Source organism: Microcaecilia unicolor, chromosome 6 (genome assembly GCF_901765095.1).
Source record: "Microcaecilia unicolor chromosome 6, aMicUni1.1, whole genome shotgun sequence".
NCBI classification, from domain to species: Eukaryota; Metazoa; Chordata; class Amphibia; order Gymnophiona; family Siphonopidae; genus Microcaecilia; species Microcaecilia unicolor.
In genome coordinates this window covers 114,815,528-114,837,040 of record NC_044036.1, presented here as the reverse complement: position 1 = coordinate 114,837,040, position 21,513 = coordinate 114,815,528, and the positions used below count along the sequence as shown (strand labels likewise).

The window sequence follows — 21,513 nt, the reverse complement described above, 5'->3', positions numbered from 1 at the left end:
AGGGAGCATGAAAACGAAGAGCCGGCAGGCGCGTGGCACCCCCCCCCCCAGCGGTGTGCACCCGGGGGTGTTCTTTCGCCGGGGGATCGGGGGTTCTTTCGTCATGGGGCGTCACGCTGTTCCGGGGGGGCGCTGCACCCAGGGGGCAGGGCGCATCTGCGATCTGCCCCGGGTGTCAGCCCCCCTAGGAACGCCACTGCATTTAACCCATAGGGTTACACCTTATTATACTTCCTCTGTGTACTTCCGTATACTGCAGAAGCTGGCATGTTTGAAAATATAAATGAGATTAAATAAAAATGCTACCAACAATAAAGAACGACTACGAGGATGCAGCACCTCAGAGGTTTGTTTGCTTGAGTGTATGCAGATGAGGGCTACGCCGAGAGGGGAAACAGAGATTAACCTAATTGGCTTCAACTCTTTGATGTCATCCTTTCTTTATCTAACCTTCTTGGTTTAGTCTCACCTGCCTGCCAATCCCATTGGATGGGCGTGGTTTGGGCTCACAGACGGACGCTGTGTGCTGCCTGCCTGCTGTAGAGCGGCGCGGTAATGGCGGGTGCAGAGGTGGTGAGCAGTGTACCCGAAGTTCAAATAGACTCTGACGGGGTTTTTAAATACATTCTGGTGCGTTTGGAACTGGGTAAAGAGCAGCGAGAAGTCGTGCGGGGTACACGAAATGCCGAATATCATAGTGAGTAGTGTGTGAGCGGTACGTGGGCTACGGTAACTGCGGGTGATCACTGGCATTTGTGGGGCGACAGGCTGGGAAATTCCATAACGCTGATACTTGAGTATAACCTTCCTGAGAAGTGCTAATCACTTTGTAGTTTATAGTATTATCAACTGTGAGCTTCGGGTGGCTGCACTGATCGTGGAAATGTGTGCTTAGTCCTAACAGGTGGAGTGGATATCACATTCATTACGGGACGGTGTAAAAGCCAGATCTGCGCTTTTACACCGTCCCCATTCATTACGGTCATAATGTAAGTGGTATAACGGTGTTGGCTCTTCCTTCAGTTATCCAGATATTTTATTTAATTCCCTTGTAGTGCCCTGTATCATGCTGACTGGCCTTTTAGTTCCCAGAACAGTACTGGACCTTCAATCGTTTTAATAGACCCTTCTACCGCTCAGGATTATGCTGAGTAATCTCGTGATGCTAATAATAGAATAGTGCTGGTCCTTCAGTTATTCTTATATTTTTTCGTAGTGCCTCGTATCATGCTAATCTGTTAATGCTAATAGTCATTGACGACCCAATCTTCAAAACTATGTGTGTAAGCTGCAAAGTCGCAGGTGCTTTCCCTTTCCCTGTGCATTTTGCACCAGTTTTCAAAAGGGAAGAAGCATGTGTGTACCTTACTTTTCCTTTCCTTTGATAATTACCTATGGGGAAGAAATCGCGTGCCTTTTCTGTGAATACGTTTTGTCCTTCAGCATAATAAATGAAGACAGATAAAGACCAAAATGGGCCATCTGTTCTGTCCAACAGCAGTTTTTTCTCCCCTAATGCAACCACATACTTCTGTTCAGAATATCCAGAGTCGCTTCCCTTATGTCCCATGCCTAATCTTGCAAAATACTGCTACTGCCATTTAGATTCTAAGTGCCATGTTGTGTAGTCATTTCTTGTGGATCTGATGATCTTAGGATTCTGACGTTTAGAGCCTGCGATGAGCGGGAAAGCGCGGGATACAAATGTAATAAATAAATGAAAAATAGTGCAGGTTACTCCTTTTCCCCAACATAGTGCTTTATTTCCTCTCCTGGTTTCTTGGGGTCTTGTATTCACACTCTGTGTATTTAGGTGTTTTTTTTATTGTTGATTTCAGGTACCATTCAATTCCCCATGCTGTTCCAAAACAGTATCCTAACAATAGCGCCGGAACAGCATGGGGAATTAACTCCCCAATGATCAACGTTAATAACATGCAAATTTAAGGGCATTATTATCGTTGATCATCTGGGAAAGTGCAAGTGGATTGTGCCTGAGTATGTGCTCAGGCACAATCCTCCCGCACTTGTTTGACAGGTCCAGCCGGTCAGACACAGGACCCCACCCCCAACAAAGTAAGGTCCTGGTGGCCTAGTGCCCCTCAAGCCCTCCCCGGGACAGTGACATGGGGGGGGGGGGGCTGGAGGTCTGGTGGACCTTGAACTTTGTGTGACTCCTCTCGGCCTTTATATCAGACCGTACAATCTGATCATTGCTGCCCAAGTGAGCTCTTAACACAGACCTTTGGTACTGGACCTGGTGATTAAATATAGTGTATTGCACCTTCCCTTTTGTGTTCCATCATTGTCCCAATAGAGTTTCTTGTAGGATGTCCAGAATATTTCTATTTCTCACTGATATTGGAGAATCCCATCTGCAGAATAAATCAGGCAGGATAAAATCTCAGACCAACAATATTTTACTGCTTCTTTCTCATTTTTTGGATGGCTTTTACCAGATAACAATCCAGCTTCTCTGTCTGAGTCAAAGATCTGTAGACCACACCAATGAAGGGGGAGGTGCCATCACCCTTTCCATGATGGCCCACAGTGCCGCTTCATTTTCCCGTTATCCAAGCATTTCAGTCACTTTGTTGGTATTGTTTTACTTAAAGAGCTGGTAAGCCCATCCCTAACAGATAACATAATATGAATCCAAACAAATAGGTGAGGCAAATACGAAGAGGATATTGAATAACACATTGAGGGACCCGACACGGCTGTGTTTTGGCATGTCAGCCTGCCTCATGGGTCAACAAACCTTTGAAGCCAATGTTGGTAAAAAAGGAAACTTGAATCCAAAGATTACAAAGTTCTTTGCTGTACAAATTGTGTTGCCCGTTTGAATCAGCTGCTACTGCTCACTTTGTGCGAAAATTACTCCGGAAAACCGGTGACATAATTCAAGCAAAACCAAACATAATATGAATGCCTTTGAGCCATGTCTCCATGACAGCAACATTAAGGGCCTCTTTTATCAAACAGCGCTAGTGGTCCCCGGTGCGGCAATGCCAACAAATCCCATTTATTATGAATGGGCTTCATTGGCGTTGCTGCACGGGAACTACTAGTGCGGCTTGATAAGATGCCCCAAGTGTGCCTTGACAAGTAATTCTCAAAACTGTTCAGAGAGATCCTCAACTTGTCAGGGTTTCAGAATATTACCACTGAATATGCACGAGACAGATTAGTGTGCATCGCCTCCATTTCATTCATATGTAACTAATGCATATTCATTGTGAACATTTTAACAGCCCATCTGGCCTAGGTCCCTCAGGAAACATTTAGGAACAACTGGCCTAGACTTAAAGCTGAAAAGCTATGAGTGTGAATGCTTATTCTTCCTTGCTTGCTTATGCTCTTGTGTATCATCATACCTGTTTTCTTTTAATCTGTTGCTCAAGAGTAGCCTAATGAAATATTTTTATGATTTTGGGGGGAGTAATAGAAGCCCACTGCTTTGTGCTGTCTACCACCGCTTACTTTATTTTAGGTGGGTTTTTAAAACTTTTTATTTAACTTTGAAAACCAATAGAACATTGCAGTCCAGAAAGATTACTGAATGACTACCATACAATTTTTTAAAACTTTCATGAGACCATAAAGTTACATGTAAAAAGGATGGCAAAATACAACAGCCAGTATAAGTAAAGAATGCAAGTTATAGGCAGAGACACTATCACAAAATGACAAAATATAGAAGGTAATTCCACTCCACCCCATATAAAGTGGACACATCCCATCTTCACTGCAAGACTGTACACATCTGACATGTAGAGATAAGGAACCTCAAATTTATGGCTGCCACAAATATTGATTGAGGCAAATCAAGCTTCTACCTAGGGCTGGCATTCAGCCCAGTATGAGGCCCAGATGGCATCATAGCTGTCAGTCTTGTTTTTTGACAGACTTGTAGACCTCTCAGTAGGAGCTATTTCAGCCACGTGTGCCCATAAGTATTGTCATACTGGGACAGACCAAAAGTCCATCAGGCCCTCCAGTATTCAAGCTTAGGCTTCATTTTCCAAAAGAAAACAATAGTATGTCTAACCACAGATATGAGGTGGTCAGCTAGCCTGTGAGATTCAAAAGGAAGTTGAGATTCCGACCAAACCCCAGCGGACAAAGGGCTGATGACAGTTCTGAGACCCAATTATATGTGCATGGTTGACTTCTTAACCTTACTCTGCTTGTTGGTAGAAGTATGTGTGCAAGTCCAGCACTAGGTGTCCATCTAGGGTGCAGAATTTGGGAGCAGCAGGGTGTCTCTAATGCACTCGAAAGCCTTCCCCACTTCTCGTCCCTCTGCTAAACCTGTCGCTACCACCCCCTACTTCCTCTTAGGCCAGCCCGAAGCTTAAACAAATTTTAGTGCTACCTTTCAGTGTCCCACTCTCTTGCTGCTCAGTGCTTACAACAAAACAATTTCTGGGTCTTTCCAAACTATTTGGCATTTTCTTGCTTCTAAAATTGTTTTTACTGTATGAACTTCAGATACTAAGTTGTCATCTTTGTCCCAGACCAACCCATACACATGAGTTGTGTCCTTCTGTGATTGTCCTGGCATATAAAACAGAATCTTCCCCATTTGAAAGGGAAAGGGAAATAGGACTTGATATATAGCCTTTCTATGGTTTTGCAACTACATTCAAAGCGGTTTACATAGTATATACAGGTACTTATTTGTACCTGGGGCAATGGAGGGTTAAGTGACTTGCCCAGAGTCACAAGGAGCTGCAGTGGGAATCAAACCAGTTTCCCAGGATCAAAGTCTGCTGCACTAACCACTAGGCAAGGGCTCTGACTATAGGCCACATTAAAGAGTGCAGTTCTTACCCTGAGATATAGCCGAGGCAGCTGGGCTCATGAACCTCAAGTGGAGGTCAGCGTACTAGCTAAGCCAGGTTTGGGAACCACTGACTTACAGTATTGTATGTTACAAGCATAATTGTTGGACACACCCATGTCCTATGAACACCCCCTTGCATTATGTGCTAAGTGAGGTGCACGCTAAAGTTTTAGAATACCAGTTAGCACCCTAGATCTAGCACTTAATGCACATAAGTGCTAGTATCCTGTAACTTAAGCATGCAAATTGGTTCCATACTTTAGGCAACTTGTTATAGAATGAGAGGGATTGTGTTTGAGATGCAAACTGGGTTGAACCTGATATTAAATAAACATTGATCACCAGCTAAAAATCTGTGTCCAGTGAGGTGGACCATTTCATAAAGATCAGTGATCATAAAGACTGCACATTAGATTGAGGCCAGTGCTGAGGGCCATGCTGAAGGAAGGTCAGTGCTAGTCAAGGCTGATCACTGAATAAAGATCAGTGCTTAGTGAGGTTGATCAATACATAGGCCCAATGTTCAGCCAGCGGCGGGCAGCGTGTTTACCGTCCACCGCCTCTGTTAAACCCGGATATTCAATGCCAGGCCGTATCCAGCAACCGGCACTGAATATCCGGGTTTATTTTGGCTACCAAAAAGTTAACCGATTATGCTGATATTCAGTGCTAACTGGCTAACTTTTTAGCGGTCAAAAATAAGCCTGCTTTTTAAGCGACCTATTTTGACCTCTGAACATAACTCGTTATAAGCTGAATATCCTTGCCTACCCGGCTATGTCGCACAATGTAGCCGGTTAGCAGTTAGCCACTACTGGGATATTCAGCAGGAGATACCTGCTGTTCTCCCACTGAATATCCACGGTTAGGTGCTTAAACCCCATTTAACCGGCCAGGAGCTGTTCCTGGCTGATAAAATAGTTTTTAATATCGGGAGGATAGAGACTTGCACTTATGTATGTGGACTGTATGGATGGCAGCCCCAGATAAAAGCTAGCAGGTCCGATGCTGATTGTTGTTAGAGATGCTGGGCAGAAACCCATTCATAGCCTTGGTGACTATGCTTGCTATAGATTAATGCACATCGACATTGAGGGGGTCTTTTACAAAGGTGTGCTAGCGTTTTTAGCGCTTGCTAAACACTAGAGATGCCCATAGGAATATATGGGCATGTCTAGCATTTAGCACATGCTAAAAATGCTAGTGTGCCTTTGTGAAAGGACACTTGAATGCTCTGCTGGTGGCGCTAGATAGAAACATGAGGTGAACACTGGCGTTCATTGTTGTGTGCAGTTCCATCTGATGGCCCCCATGCATTATGAACTCCACAGATGTCAGCTAAAGAAAAGCCAGTCATAATTGTGATCGACTGTGCCAGATGAAGAGCATTGTTCATGTAGGCTGTCTGTACTTGGCACAGATTGTGAATCACCAGGACGGATGTATGAGGATAGTTGGCAAAGCATGCTGCTGATGGGCAAATATATACTTGAGGATGATGAAGCCATTGCACATTGATCCATGTTAAGACATGACATGGTGCTGTCAGGCCCTCATTGTTAACCAACAAAACCAGTTTAGTAGAGCAGGGTGAGGCCTTCTTGAGCTCTCAAAGTTCAGTGCATATTGGGGCAGATTAGGCTCTTTTGTGGATTGCAACACTCCCTTCAATACATAGTAAAGATTGCGGGAAATGCTTACTTTGTGTCCCTTGAGTCCTTCCCAAAGAGGGCTTTGCACTGAAAGAAGGCACTTTTGACCTTGTCTTTGCTCCTTATGAAAAGAAACATAGGTTTCTTCCTTTCTATTCTGTATTTATCTTTTTCTTTTGGACCTGATTGGCCAAGGATGTAGGATACTTGCTTACCCACTCTTAACATCCCTCTCCTCTACAGTTTCTGCTATGTAAAGGAGCTGCTTTGCAGCCACCTAGGTGAAGGTTTCTAGTCCACTGGGGCTTATGGTGTTCCCAGTGTACTGTACTGACTGCTTACCTTCAGGGTACACTGGACATGGGTCATCTGTCCTTTCAGCATTTGGGAGTAGAGAATGACACGGGCACAAAGTTTGTCCCCGTCCCCATGGGCTCTGTCCTCATCTGCAGAAGCCTCGAACAATTATGATTTTATATTTATATCTTTTAGTAAAGTATAAAAAACAGCTATAACAACCCTCCTCACCACCACCCTCTACCCTTCCAACCCCAACAATAGCTGATTTCTACTACCCCAAGGAATCCTAATCCACCCTGTTAAAATGTCCAGGGGTACAAAATACAACCCGGTCTGTGTGCCCTAGAGGGGAGAAATATGCCCTGTGCAGCACTGTTATGGTTTTTTTAATCTGTGGATGATTAAGAAGTCATCAACAACCTCAGGATTCAGTCTTGCTCTCCTGTCTTCCACAGTCCTTCCTGCAACAGAAGATTTCTTCTAAGAAGATGTGCTGGTAGCAGGATGTACAGGATCCCCCACGCAAATTTTGCTTGTTGTGGCCAGCATGTTTGCTTGTTTTTCCAAAAAGTCAAAATATCATTGTCTGTATCACTTAAATATAAATTACAGGCCAGTTCATTAACAGCCTTCAGAGTAGAAAAACAAAGTTTGTCCCTGTCCTCATCCCCGTGGTTACTGCAGGTCCCCATCCCCATGTCATTCTCTATTTTGGAGCTTCTCGGGTTCTTCTGAACCTGGGCATCCTCCCTCACAGATAAGGACAGTGTGTAAGCAGTTCTGGGGCCATGGGTGGTCTAACTCATCTTTCTTGCTGCTCCAGTTAGAAACAACAGTATCTCACTTCATCAGGGCTTCTTGCCATGGAAAGCCAGATGACACACATTCTAATTTTTCTGCAAGGAGTTCAGGAGAGAGGACTCTTCTTCAGCTCCCTGAAACCGCAGTATGCAGCATTGTCCTACTATAGAGGACAGTGAGAAAGTCAGCAATGCCCTAATAGTATGTCGGGAGGTTTTTGGGTTGTTTTTTTTTTTTTTTTTTTTGAGAGGTGTGAACACTGGCACCAGTGTAGGATCCAAATATGATTAGTGCAGTAGCCTTTGAACCTACTCAGGTGGTTTCAACATTTCATATTAACCAATCCATTGGGTTGCCAACTTCACCCAGCAGCTGAAGGGGAGGGCAAGCCACTTCATTGCCTAGACCGTAGGAGGGGGCAGCATAGATAGTTGAAGGTGATAACAGTCCTTCTGCAGGATACGGAAGTGGTTTGTTCCTTTTTTTTTTAAGGGCCTTATAAAGAGGCCAAAACATCCAAGGGGTCCAAAGCCAGGTGGCTTAGGGAGATATAACTACCACCTATGCCTCCCAGGGTTGAGTAGTGCCTTGGAGCAACAGCTGCATTCAACTTAAGCACAGGCTGCCTCTTTGGTGGGATTTAGGTTGATTGCCAGAAAGAAATCCATAGGGCAGCCACATGGAAGACACTTCATGCACTCTCTTTTCATGATCTTTGAGTCAATCAGCAAGCAAGTTTTGGGGGCAGCAGCCCTACATTACATAGATATTGCTTTGGTATATCTCGCTGGTCTGGACTGGCTTGGCATGGGCAAAAGGGAAAGTACCCGCTGGCAGTAAGGTATCCACTGATGAGAACTGGTCTGGCAGGAATTCAAGAAAGTAGAATTTTCCTGTTGGAAATTATATTGGAGAATTTCCTCAGTAATAAGAAGATGGCCTATTTCCCTGGACACTCATTTTGCATAAAAAGTCCCATGCATCTATATATATCCTTTATAGTCACAAATCTGCAAACAGCTTGGTATTGTTTTCTTAATGCCCTTGTTTTCTCTGTTTGACCTATTTTGTGAGGATGGTTAAAGAAAACTTGATGTGCTCTTTTCCGGCAATTGTAAAGTAAAGTTGAGAAAGTGGGTTATGGTATTTTTGTTATATAAAAATTGTGGAGTTAGGGAATTTTGAGAAATGTATTTTTATTAATATTCATTGTTGGCACAATTTGAGTAAAAAAACAACAACTTTTTTTTCTCTGGCTTTTAACCTAAGTCCTGGCAGTGTCACTTTCCAGATGCACTGCCTGGCTGCTGCAGGCTGACCCTGTTCTGGTTCCAGGATACAACCTTGGCATCAGTAACTGACTTGTAGGGGCTCCAGTATGATAGCAGCAGCTACTGTAGCTCCCTTCCTGGGCAAACAGGCTTATGTGTATCCTAGGTTTGAAAATGTTTTGAGGGATCCAGGCAATGCAGTGTGAAAAACTCAAAACTCCTTTGCATAGTATATCAGGCCTGCTTCTGTTTTCCAGGGCAGACTGTTGTCAGCTTAATTACAGTTTGTAGGAGGCTCATTATCTCCTGTCAAACATACCAAGCAGTATTGCTGACATCACCTTGATCTAGAAGCGCAGAGTAGTGTGTGGGGGTGGGGGTGGGGGGGGGGGGGGGGAGAATTGCATGGTATGTATGTTGCTTGCCTATATCTTAGACCTCAGTGCTTGGTTATAAATATCCTCTCTAGGGTGTCCCACTAAGCAGCTTTGAGCTGGTATTCTTGCTGGTTGGGTGGAGGTTTCAATGATATTGTGCCTGTCACTAAGGACAAGTAGATCCTTTGTGACTGAAAGTGCGATTGTACCTCCCCACACTGGGAGTAATGTTGGTGGTACACTCTAGAGCAGTGATGGGTAACCTTTTGAGCTTGGTGTGTCAAAATTCACCAAAAAAAACGAGCATAACTCGGGTGGTGTGTCACTTCAAGAAAAATCACTGCTACTAGGACCGCCCCCCCTCCACCCGCTACCGGGCCCGGAACTAACCTTAAAGCCTCCTTTCACGTTGCAGCAAGCAGCAGCAGGGCAGACCTCTCCTCCTTCCTTCTGTGCTCATCCCTCGTGGATGTTACGTCAGGCGAGGTCAGGACACGGAAGGAAGGAGTGGCCTGCCCTGCTGCTGCTTGCTGCGACGTGAAAGGAGGCTTTAAAGTTAGTTTCCGGGAGCGAGGAGGGAGGGCGGACCACACTGGCGGCGCCGCGTGTCATAGGTTCGCCATCAGGGCTCTAGAGAATGACACAGGGGTGGGGATTGGGCGGGGGCAGATCCCACGGAGGCGGGGATGGGGACAGAGCCCACAGGGACGTAGACAAACTTTGTTCCCATGTCATTTTCTACTTTGAAGCCTATTAATGAACTGGACTGTTATTTATACTACTACTACTTCTTATCATTTCTATAGCGCTACTAGATGTACGCAGTGCTGTATATTTATGTTTTAGTGATACCTACAAAGATATTTTGATTTTTTGGCAAAACAAGCAAACATGCTGGCCACAACAAGCAAAATTTGCATGGGGGATCCTGTACATCCTGCTACCAGCACATCTTCTTAGAAGAAACTTTCTGTTGCAGGAAGGATTGTGGAAGACAGGAGAGCAAGACTGAATCCTGAGGTTGTTGATGACTTCTTAATCATCCACAGATTAAAAAACCATAACAGTGCTTCATAGGGCATATTTCTCCCCTCTAGGGCATACAGACTGGGTTGTATTTTGTACTCCTGGACATTTTAACAGGGTTGATTAGGATTTGTTGGGGTTGGAAGGGTAGAGGGTGGTGGCGCGGAGGGTTGTTATAGCTGCTCACTGTTATTATTGTTTTCTGTTCGTAATTTATACACAATAGTTGCACAGCATATTCCATTTTATACTTTACTAAAAAGATATAAATATAAAACCATAATTGGAGAGGGGAAGGCCGTAAAACGAGAGGACATGAAATGATATTGAAGGGGGGCAGACTCAAGAAAAATGTCAGGAAGTATTTTTTCACGGAGAGAGTGGTGGATGCTTGGAATGCCCTCCCGCAGGAGGTGGTGGAGATGAAAACGGTAACGGAATTCAAAAATGCGTGGGATAAACATGAAGGAATCCTGTTGGGAAGGAATGGATCCTCAGAAGCTTAGCCGAGATTGGGTGGCAGAGCCGGTGGGGGGGAGGCGGGGCTGGTGGTTGGGAGGTGGGCCTTGTTCTGGGCAGACTTCTACGGTCTGTGCCCTGAAAATGGCAGAAACAAATCAAAGTCAAGTATACACATAAAGTAGCACATATGAGTTTAAATTGTTGGGCAGATTAGATGGACCGTGCAGGTCTTTTTTTGCCGTCATCTACTATGTTACTATTGTTCAAGGTTTCTGCAGATGAGGACAGGGCCTCCGGGGGCAGGGATGGAGACAGAACCCACGGGGTGTCATTCTCTAGTGCACTCCCACGCAGCTAAAGCTGCTTAGCGGAAGCCCTGATCTCTCCAACAGTTATTTACCGTTTACTCCATAGGAAATAATGAAGGGAGAAAGCTGTATACATTTTGAAAACTCAATTTAAAACGTGGTTTAGCGCACAGTGTAGCCATGGATGTCTTCTCTTGCTGCAAGATTCTGAGACCAGAGTTCTTGTGCTGGTCTGAATGTGAGCGTTAGCAGTGGTAACTTCCCCCCCCCCCCCCCCCCCCCCCCCCCCCACCTTTCCCTTTTTCACGGCACACTTAATTGGGTCTGAAGGCACATTGGTTGTAAAATACCGGTGTAATTGTTGAGAAATGCTAGTTAACTTTTGTTATCCTTAATTCCCGTTTCAGATCATATATTTGAAAAATTGAATCCAGAAATGGAAAAGCTGGGCATTACATGTAAATGCCTTGGAGGAGGAAAAATAGAACACAACAGCAAAGAAAAGAAAATCCGAGTATTTGGGGAATCTACAGTAAGTATTAAAATAGGTTCTGTAAAGGAATATCCAGCTTTTAGCCTTCTTTTTAATAATTATATTTCTGTTTTCTTTAATGTCTCAGGTGATATTTAGAAAAATATAGTGACTGGTGTGGCTCTATATTTACCCAGTTTGTTGGCCAAGATTTCAGCGGCTAGCTGTTAACTGTCAGGCCTGTAGACACCAAGTCTTAACGTTTTTGGGGGTGTGTGTGCGCGCTCTCATTTTCTGTTCTTTCTTCTGTCAGTCCACGTCTGCCTCTCCTGATTTGTAACCCAAACTATCCTATGATTCCTGGTCTTTTATGCGTCGGAATGATAGGAGCTGGTCAGCTGGGTTGCTCAGTGCAGTGCTATGAAAAGGTCCCCACTTCAATTTCCAGATGAAAATTCTGCTTCCCTGGTCAGCTGGGCTAGGGATGTTGCAAGGTTCATAGTCCTCTGTGTGTTGTTTATTGGGCACTTACTATACCATCTTTAGTACCCAGTACAACAAAGTGGTGTACAAAATTTTAAAAATTAAAAGCTCAAGGAACAGAATGCCACAGTGTCAAAATAGGACAAAAAAAGAAACCACACCATAGAATTAGAAAATAATAGAAAATAGCTCTTTAAGATGAAAAGAAAGAGAAAAGCAAATAGTTGTAAATCTCTGGTCTGCAATTGGCAACTGCAGCCCCCTCAAAGTCTGGTAAACAAGTGTGTTTTCATAGCTGCTTTGAAATACAAAAGAAGGCTCCCCATACGTAAAGTGTGTGGTAACTAGTTCTATGATGGGGTCAATAAAAGAACACTAGTTGGCAGGTTGAATCCAGACGGGCACATGGTAGTGATGGAAGCACAAGAAGCAATTCAGTAGAAGAATTTAAGTGGTGGGAGGGCTTGTAAGGGGTAAGAAGGGACAATAAATAAAGTGAAACACCTGAATTAAATGTTTTTTTTAAACAAGCATAAAAATTTTGTCATTTTTATTATTTCCAAACTTATTTGTGTAACAAACCATCACATATACAACCAATAATTCCCATTCCCTCCAGCCTCCCTACCCCTCCCAAAACCCCTCCCCTTCCCCCCTCCAGTTAACCCCCTCCTGTAGTTAGGATCGTCCGTATGAAACCTTGCACCTTGCGAGGGTATTACACAACATTTAACTATTTAATAATCTGCTGCTGGCTGCAGTGTGTCCCAAAACCTCTCCCAAATTCTCTGAAATTGTTGTCCTCCACAGAAGAGAAAATTTTAATCCCACATCTTTCCAGCTTCAAGAGATCAATCATATGTATCCGCCACTTTTCCAGTGTAGGGGCATGTGGTTCTTTCCAGTGTAATAATATGACTTTTTTTCCCCAATTAAAATGGCTTTCCGCAGAAAACACCGAGACTCTGAGCAGGCAGGGTTGGAGTATTTATAAACCCCAAACAGAATCTGAGGGTGTACTGTCACTTTACACTTCCAATATCGATGCACTGCACCAAACACTGCTGTCCAAAAATTAGTGACACATGGACAAAGCCAAAACATGTGACTTAACGTGGCTTGTTCTTGCTTGCACTTGGGGAAAGCTCCAGATGACCCGAAACCCCGCTCGATATGCTCTCACTGGGGATATATATAAACGTAATACAAACTTATATTGAAGTTCCCAGTGACTTATAAAGCGGATGCTGTAAACTCAATACATGTTGTTTAATTTGGTCTTCAGTTACAGGCACTTGCAATTCAGTAGACCAAGCGTCTGCGATCTTCTTGTAATCCAAATCCTCTGTTGTATCTAATGAGTGTCTATAGTGATAACGTAAGAGGATTGAATTTTGTAACCCCAGTGTTAAGGCTGAGTTCGAAGTGTCTTGCACATTTTCACAAAGATTCATCAATCCTAGGGCTGTCACATAATGATGCAGTTGGAGGTAGGCAAAGTGATCTTGAGGTGGAAGCGCAAACTTCCTTTACAGATCAGCAAAAAATTTCAATTTTCCTTCCTCATTGAGTACTTGACTAAGATAGATGATTCCCGCTCTTCTCCAACGAGCAAATACCGTAGAAGATGTGCCCGCTGGAAAGTCTGGATTATGCCAAAGGGCAAAGTATGGCGTGGCCGCTGCTGAAAAACCGTGGCGCCGGCAGAGCCACCTCCAGGCTGCTCTCGCTGAAAGAAAAAGTGGGTTATGATGCCAAACAATGCTTGCTTTACCTGGAATAGTATGTAACAACCAGCTGAGGTGCACCGCCAGGGAGAGCGCCGTCTTGAGAGACGTGGCCGAAAAGGACTGCATTCCCAATAGCCAATCCCGCATATGTCTCATGGAGCATGCTACAGTTAAATATCTCACATTCAGCAGTCCCAGTCCCCCATGTGCTAATGGTTTTTGTAGTATTGCTAAGGGGCATCTGGGGCGTTTACCCCTCCACAAGAAAATCTGAAGTGCCCTGTTTAACAACCGCTCTTCATTTCTTAAGAACAGGGGCAACATCTGGAACACACAAAGCCAGCGAGGAACCAGCATCATGTTTACCAACGCTATGCGTCCCATCAATGAGAGGAGGCATTCATTCCAGAGTTGCAACTGTTGTTTAGTATAAGTCAACAATGGGAACACATTCTTATCATATAATTTAGATATATCTGTTGGAATAATAACTCCTAAGTATTTAACCTGCCAAAATTTTGGTTCTTTTAACAGGTGAGGTTATTCTGCAGACATTTTTGGGATCTTGCTGGGTATTTGTGACCTGGATTGGCCACTGTTGGAAGCAGGATGCTGGGCTTGATGGACCTTTGGTCTTTCCCAGTATGGCATGTACTTATGACATTCCACGATGCCACTCTCACCGAGTGTCGAACAGGGTTATCTGGCCAGATCTATCCATTCGGTGGGTTATTAGAAAGTTCTTGCAATATTTTGACCACACAGTTCTTTGCTGCGTCAGCGCTATCATAAGTTTGCCAGTGTCCATGTTGCAAAATTTTCAATGTGGCCGGGTACAACAGCAGGAATCTAACATTGTTTTCATAAAGCTGGTGACATAAAGGTGTAAACTGCCTCCTCCGCTCTTGTAAGGAGGACGAGTAATCCTGAAAGATTCGTATTTTGTTTCCATCAAATTGCAAAGAGTCCCGTTTCATTCTGCAGCCATGTAATATTTCGACCTTATGGATATAGTTATAGAGCTTAACAAGCACTGCTCTCGGCGTCTGTCAGTCATCTTGCTTCCTGCCCACGCGGTGCGTTCTTTTGAGACACAGAGGCCCTGTGCTGTCCGACAGGGCAAACTCTTTTTTTCAGCCGTTGCTGTACTACGGTCGACAAGACCACTTCGCTGACAGTTTCCGGCATCCCGATGATTCTTAGGTTGGACCACCGAGAGCGATTTTCGAGGTCATCAACCTTCTCAGACAGCGCCCGCACCGCACTGGTAAGTTTCATCATGTTCTCTGCAGCCGGAGGGGAAGCGTCTTACAGCATCGAGACTCTGTGCTCCAGCTCGCCTGCCCGTTTATTCATATCAGCTAAAAGGGTCTCAGACGAGGACAGTTGATCCGATAATCTTCCCAGCTTCGGCTCCAGAGCTGCCACTACGACTAATGTCAGTTGCTGCAAGTGCTCTGCAGAGAAGGGCTGTTTTTTTTCTCTTTTTCCTGTTTGATTCCTTTACCCACCGTACTACTCGGCGACACTTCTAGGTATTTGTCCATTTAGTAGATGAGTGCAGCAGCATTAAAGCTTACTGTGTAGTAAAAACGGGTTACTTATAGGTGATAAAGTGTGCAGAGGTCCCAGAGAGCGAGATGGACACGTCTTGCTCTCTCAAAGCATCACGTGATCTCCGCATAAGAATTTTAAACTGAAATTGAACAGGGAACCAATGGTATTGAATGAACAAAGGTGTAATATGATCAAATTTTTGAGCTTGTGTGGAGGAATTCAGAGCCCATGGTTGCAGTCCAAGAAAATTCACTGTAGTGGCGTTATCTACTTTTAGGTACAATGGGTGAAGATGGAAATATAAAATAGGGAAAAAGACTTGCGTAATTGTGAGTGAAAGTTTATGGTACCATGATCCCAGCCCTAGTTTGGACTGAACTGGAGACTCAGAGGAGAAGAAACCACTAGATCAATAAATAAAGACCACAAGAGGTCCGGTAGCTTTGTTTATCCACCTAAGGGTTGCCACTAAGAACATAGTCCCTCCATTATTTTTATTTTATTTAAAATCATTTATATTCTAAATGGGTAGACTTATCCATATCATTATCGGGCACATAGATCTGGTTAAGATGGTGATCTTATACTGCATGATAACTGCTGAAAAAGGTATAGCAGCCAAAGTATCTAGAATAGTCTTTCTTCAGGTATATTTATTATCCTTCATATGGGGTACAAAATTGCAGTGGATCATATTAATAACCTTGCAATTCACCAAGGATTGTGGAGCTATAAAGATGCCAAATTTTTCAGATATGATGGGATTTAGAGGTGATGTGCTTTCAGGATACAACAAATTTAACTAGACGTGAAATGGGATGATACTGTATTGGATGCTTATGCTGTGAATATGGATGTGCCACAAGGTTCAGCCGTTTTGTAAAGATTGAAAGATTGAGGGTTGAATATAGAATCTACTTGGATGATACTCATTTCTTTTTTTCCCATTGATGCCTTTCTTACAGTATGTGTAAAATTGAAATTAAGTTTAAAAGTGATACATGCATTGATAGAAATAAATTTGCTTTAAATCAGTCAGAAACTGAAGTAATGATAATAGGGCGACACATTGATAATACCACATCTCAAAAAAGATATAGCAGAATTAGAAAATATGCAGAGAAGGGCAACAAAAATGATAAAGGGGATGAGGCGACTTCCCTATGAGGAAAGGCCAAAGTGGGGGCTCTTCAGCTTGGAGAAGAGATGGCTGAAATGGAGATATGATAGAGGTCTATAAAATACGGAGTGGAGTGGAACAGGTAAACGTGAATAGCTTGTTTATTCTTTCCAAAAATACTAGGACGAAGGGTCATGCAATGAAGCTACTAAACAGTAAATTTAAAACAAACTGGAGAAAATATTTCTTCATGCAATGTGTAATTAAACTCTGGAATTCATTGCCAGAGAATGTAGCAAAAGCAGTTAGCTTAGCAGGGTTTTAAAAGGTTTGGATAATTTCCTAAAAGAAAAATCCATAAGCCGTTATTAAGATGGACTTGGGAAAATCCTCTGCTTATTTCTACGATAAGCAGCATAAAATCTGTTTTACGCTTTTGGGATCTTGTCAGGTACTTGTAACCTGGATTGGCCACTGTTTGAAATAGGATACTGAGCTTGATGGGCCTTCAATCTGTCCCAGTATGGCAACGCTTATATTCTTATGTTCTCTAGGGTTCTGGTCGGATTGGGTTGGAGGAAGGGCCATTACAGACTAGCAGCGACTTTTTAAATGTCCTCCCTCCTGTCAGTGGGTGAGTCACTCACAACCTGACATTAAGGGAGACATTTTGCAGTGAGCTGTGGATTATTGCTGCAATTTCAGCATGGTGGTAATTTGCATTCTCATTAAATACTGCATCCCTTGGGTAATTATTTTTGCAGTAAGCTAGCATTAGAGCAGATGACAGCACAGCTTCTAATGTGCGGTTTCTGCATTGATCCCTGAGTCGGACCAAAGATTCAGTAGATCAGTTCCTTGCAGATCACTCTCAGCGATAAGTAGTAGATCTACTTGGATAATAATTATTTATGGACATTTCCTGTAGGAATTTGCTGTGATCTCCAGCAGCAAATTCCACAGCTTGCTACTTGTCAGTTTCATGGAGTGTACCATAGTCCTAGTATAATTGGAAGGAGTAAATAATGGTTTCCTGTTAAGCTGTCCCACCCCACTCATGATTGTCGGGATGTCTGATGTGTTAACAATGTACTGTGACTACTTTTTTTTAGAGGTGTTTATATATTTTTTTGTCTTTAGATTGTAAGCTCCTTTGAGCAGGGACTGTCCTATGTTAAATTGTACAGTGCTGCATAACCCTAGTGGCGCTTTAGAAATGTCAAGTAGTAGTAGTAGTAGTTCACAGTAAATGGAAATATTCACTAAAATGGAAACAAAAGAAATGAATTTTATTGTTGATTTATTTCACTTGAAAAGCATGCAGGCTGTGTTCAATGTCATTTCAAAATGAATGCACATCTCTAATTTTTAGGACTGACTTTGCCATTGCTTAGTATCTCGTGATGTGCTGCCCAAACATCAAATGATTTCAAGGCACATTCATGCGATAGCTAATCGAATCATTATATTTATTTTCTGGTCATCAAACATATAAATGGCAAGTGACCGAACTCACTTGCAAATGCGCAGTACAGACTTCCCTCTCTGTCCCGCCCTCGCGTCAAGACGTCATGACATCAGAGGGCGGAACAGAGAGGGAAATGGAGTCGAATTGTCGGACGCCGTCGCTGCTGCCTGGAAAGGAACATTGCGTGAAACAACTTCCACCCTCCCCCCCCCCATCCCTGCCGCCGCTCCCTCCCCCCTCTGTGCTGGGCCCCCTGCACTGACCTGACAGCGCCTCTCACCTCCGTGTGGAAGCGCTGCAGGCAGCAGCAGAGCAATCTGCTGCTGTCTGTAGCGCTTTCACACGGAGGTGAGAGGCGCTGTCAGGTCAGTGCGGGGGGCCCAGCACAGAGGGGGGAGGGAGCGGCGGCGATGAGGGTAGCTGGACATGGGGGGGGGGCAGGGGGGAGAGGCCATGGTTGCTGGACTTGGGGTGCGAGCAGGGCACAGAGGAAGGTTGCTGGACATGGGGGGGAGGATCGGTGGACGGGGTGAGGCCAGGGGGGAGAGGAGGGCTGCAATACTTGCCCGTTTTTACGGGCTTAACGGCTAGTTTTATAAAACTGAAGATGAGATGGCCCTTTATGAATCAAGAGGGTCATTTCAGGTGATTACAAAGGGAACACATTAAGTACAAACATGCATAATTATATTTATAACCATTTGTTGCAACATCTTAAAAAGTTGAAATTCATGAAACTTTTTTCCCAACCTTCTGAAAATAGGATGACATGGCTCCATAAGATCATTATAAAATGAGTTTAACAAATCTGCTTCCAGTTTTTTGAAAGAAGCTTTTGTTTTGAAATCAAAACACTGGAGGTGACCTGATTTTAATAAGTCCTCTTACTAATCTGGAGTGCTTGATTCTGTTGTTTTTTTATGTAACAAATATATTTTACAAATTCTTAAACTGCATAAAATGGTAATTTTGTAAATTAATACTTGGGGGTCAGGAAGCCTGAACTTAGTTCTCGTGGGCCTTCAGTCCCGTCCTGCCTCTTCCTCAGTTTCACTTGGCTTCTGTTCAGTGATTACATGCAACATTTTTGAAGGTTTCAAGTTAGTAGTGCTGTTTGTCCCTGTAAGCTTTATCCCACAGTCTTGGGTTTTCATGTTGCTTTCCTACTGATTTAGATACATGTATTTATGGTAGGCCACATATATGTGTGTTGGGTTTGAAATATCTGTCATTTCCATACTATACAGTAGAGAGGTGTGGTATCCGTCTTAGTCCACTTTTAAAGGTAATCGATAGAAATAAAACATGGAAAAGAAAATAAAGATACCACCTTTTTTATTGGACATAACTTAATACATTTCTTGATTAGCTTTCGAAGGTTGCCCTTCTTCGTCAGATCGGAAATAAGCAAATGTTGGTAGATGACAGTATATATGAGCGAAACATCAAAGCATTTCAGTGATAGTCTATATGCATGGAGACGGGATGAGTGAAAACATCAAAGCATTTCAGTGACATTCTAACAGGATGGGGGTGGATAGGTGAGAGGGAGACAGGAGAGCAGGGAAAATCTGCTACAATACAAAGAAAAAAAAGTAACAGACAGAATCCCCCTTATAGTGACATACAACCCAGAGCTGGAAAAATTAAGAAAAATCATAAGAGATCTGCAGCCTGTACTCCAGGAGGATGAATTACTGAAAGAGATATTCCCATCCCCATCAGTGCTGGCTTTTCGACAGCCACCCAACTTAAAACACAAGCTAATTAGAAGTAAGCTCCCAACACAGACTCAAAAAGAAAAGAATGGCACACATCCTTGTAATATATCCAGCTGCAAACTATGCCAAAATATATCTCACAGGACCCCACGATCATTCACAAAGGAAACGTATTCAACATTAAGGAATCTTTCACGTGCTCATCTTCCAATGTGGTATATATCATTCAGTGTAAAAAAAAATGCAATGAAGGCTTCTACATTGGAGAAACCAGTCAGATGCTAAAGAAGAGATTTAATTTACATAGACACCATATGAAAAATGCCAGTACTACGGTAATAAAGATGTAACGCCTGTGGGGCAGCACTTTACAAAACCAGAACACTGTACCAGTGACTTCGTGGTAAGAATCTTAAAAGGGAACTTTAAAACAATACAGGAACATAAGACGTTTAAAGTCTAAGGCCCTCATGATCAAAAGCAAACTCTGGCGCTAGAGGCTGTTAACGCCATACTAGCGCCAGAATTTGCAGCCGACCCATGATCAGAGCCCTCGAGCGCCTGAAACAGCGCACTCGAGGGCTCTCAGTGCAAGTAGCATGCAAATGCATGCTAAACAGGGCTTCTAGCGCAATTAGCATGCAAATGCATGCTAATTGGCGCTTAACGCATTCATCCCCAATGATCAGCGACCAGCGCGCCAAAGATTGGGTCGCTGGCTGCAGCAAAATCAACGCCAGCTCCGAGCTGGCGTTAGATTTTGCAGATCATTGGGGAGGAATGGTGAGCCCTGTCCAGCATGCAGTTGCATGTTGGCAGGCCCCCCTTCCCCCCACCAAGGCGAACGGGGGCTGGAGGTCCGGTGGGTCTCCAGCCCCCGAAACCCCCAGAAATCGTTGATCCATCAACATGATAATCAAAGATAATAGCGCTGCTTAGATTTGCATGCATTATCTTTGATCATCGATGCAGAAAAGCCCTGTGTTGTCCTGGCGCTATTTTTAGGGTGCTGTTTGGAACAGCGCAGGGCTTTTGATCATGAGGGCTAGAATGATTAAATATTTTGACACCCACCAGACAGGACTTAACAAAGATCTGGGTTTTCTAGCCCATTATAAACCATAAAAATGTACTGCTTTGTCCCCCTCCTGTCTCCATGCATATCTCCTTGTCTCTCACCTATCCACCCCCATCCTGTTAGACTGTCACTGAACTGCTTTGATGTTTCACTTATATATACTGTCATCTACCAACATTTGCTTATTTCCGATCTGATGAAGAAGGGCAACCTTTGAAAGCTAATCAAGAAATGTATTGTTATGTCCAATAAAAAAGGTGGTATCTTATTTTTCTTTTCCATGTTTTATTTTGTTTTATTTCTATTGATATACTATACAGTTGAAAGTGGCCACGAGGAAACTGGAAGGTACAAACCCAAAATAATGGCATACAGACTATTACGTTTTTTAAAGAGCTTTTCTTTTTCTTTTTTTTCCTTACAGGGATATGGCAAGGCCGATCACTCTGTGACTGCAGAGAAATTGAAAAAAGTGTACACAGATTATGAAGTCACCTGGACTGATGACAAGAAGTGAACAAACAAAAAAAAAAACCCTGAACTTTCCTTTTCATGTATCTTAAACTATATAGTGCCTTTGAATTAAACATTACTCAATAAAAATTCTTGTTTTGCCTGGCTTTTGCTTATTATATAATCAGTTGTATTGCTTTCCCTGATTACACCACCCCATTCTCTCCATGTATTACTCTTATGTTTACATATTAACACAGTCTGAACCTGTATTTGATTCCCATCTCAGGTCTTTGCTTCCTGTATGCTAGGATACAGCCCTGGCTGGGTTTGGACTGGTATCGTCCACCCTTGTGCCTATTTCTGTCTTCATCTACTCGTAATT

The 21,513-nt window shown here is 43.4% G+C and overlaps 1 protein-coding gene across 1 annotated transcript; it reads left to right on the top strand.

Moving 5' to 3' along the window:
- The first annotated feature begins 500 nt into the window (after window positions 1–500).
- On the top strand, window positions 501–21,264 carry LOC115472295 (14 kDa phosphohistidine phosphatase-like). The gene is made up of 3 exons (XM_030206521.1): window positions 501–697; window positions 11,454–11,578; window positions 21,100–21,264. The coding sequence occupies exons 1-3, from the start codon at window positions 556–558 to the stop codon at window positions 21,190–21,192; spliced, it is 360 nt and encodes a 119-aa protein (XP_030062381.1). The 5' UTR covers window positions 501–555; the 3' UTR covers window positions 21,193–21,264.
- Window positions 21,265–21,513: the final 249 nt, after the last annotated feature.

What these genes read in the sequence shown, in the direction of transcription:
- LOC115472295 (XM_030206521.1), top strand. Translation starts at nt 556, where the DNA reads ATGGCGGGTGCAGAGGTGGTGAGCAGTGTACCCGAAGTTCAAATAGAC. An exon ending in ACGAAATGCCGAATATCATA is followed by an intron (nt 698 to 11,453) that starts GTGAGTAGTGTG and finishes TTCCCGTTTCAG; the next exon opens with ATCATATATTTGAAAAATTG. An exon ending in GAGTATTTGGGGAATCTACA is followed by an intron (nt 11,579 to 21,099) that starts GTAAGTATTAAA and finishes TTTTCCTTACAG; the next exon opens with GGATATGGCAAGGCCGATCA.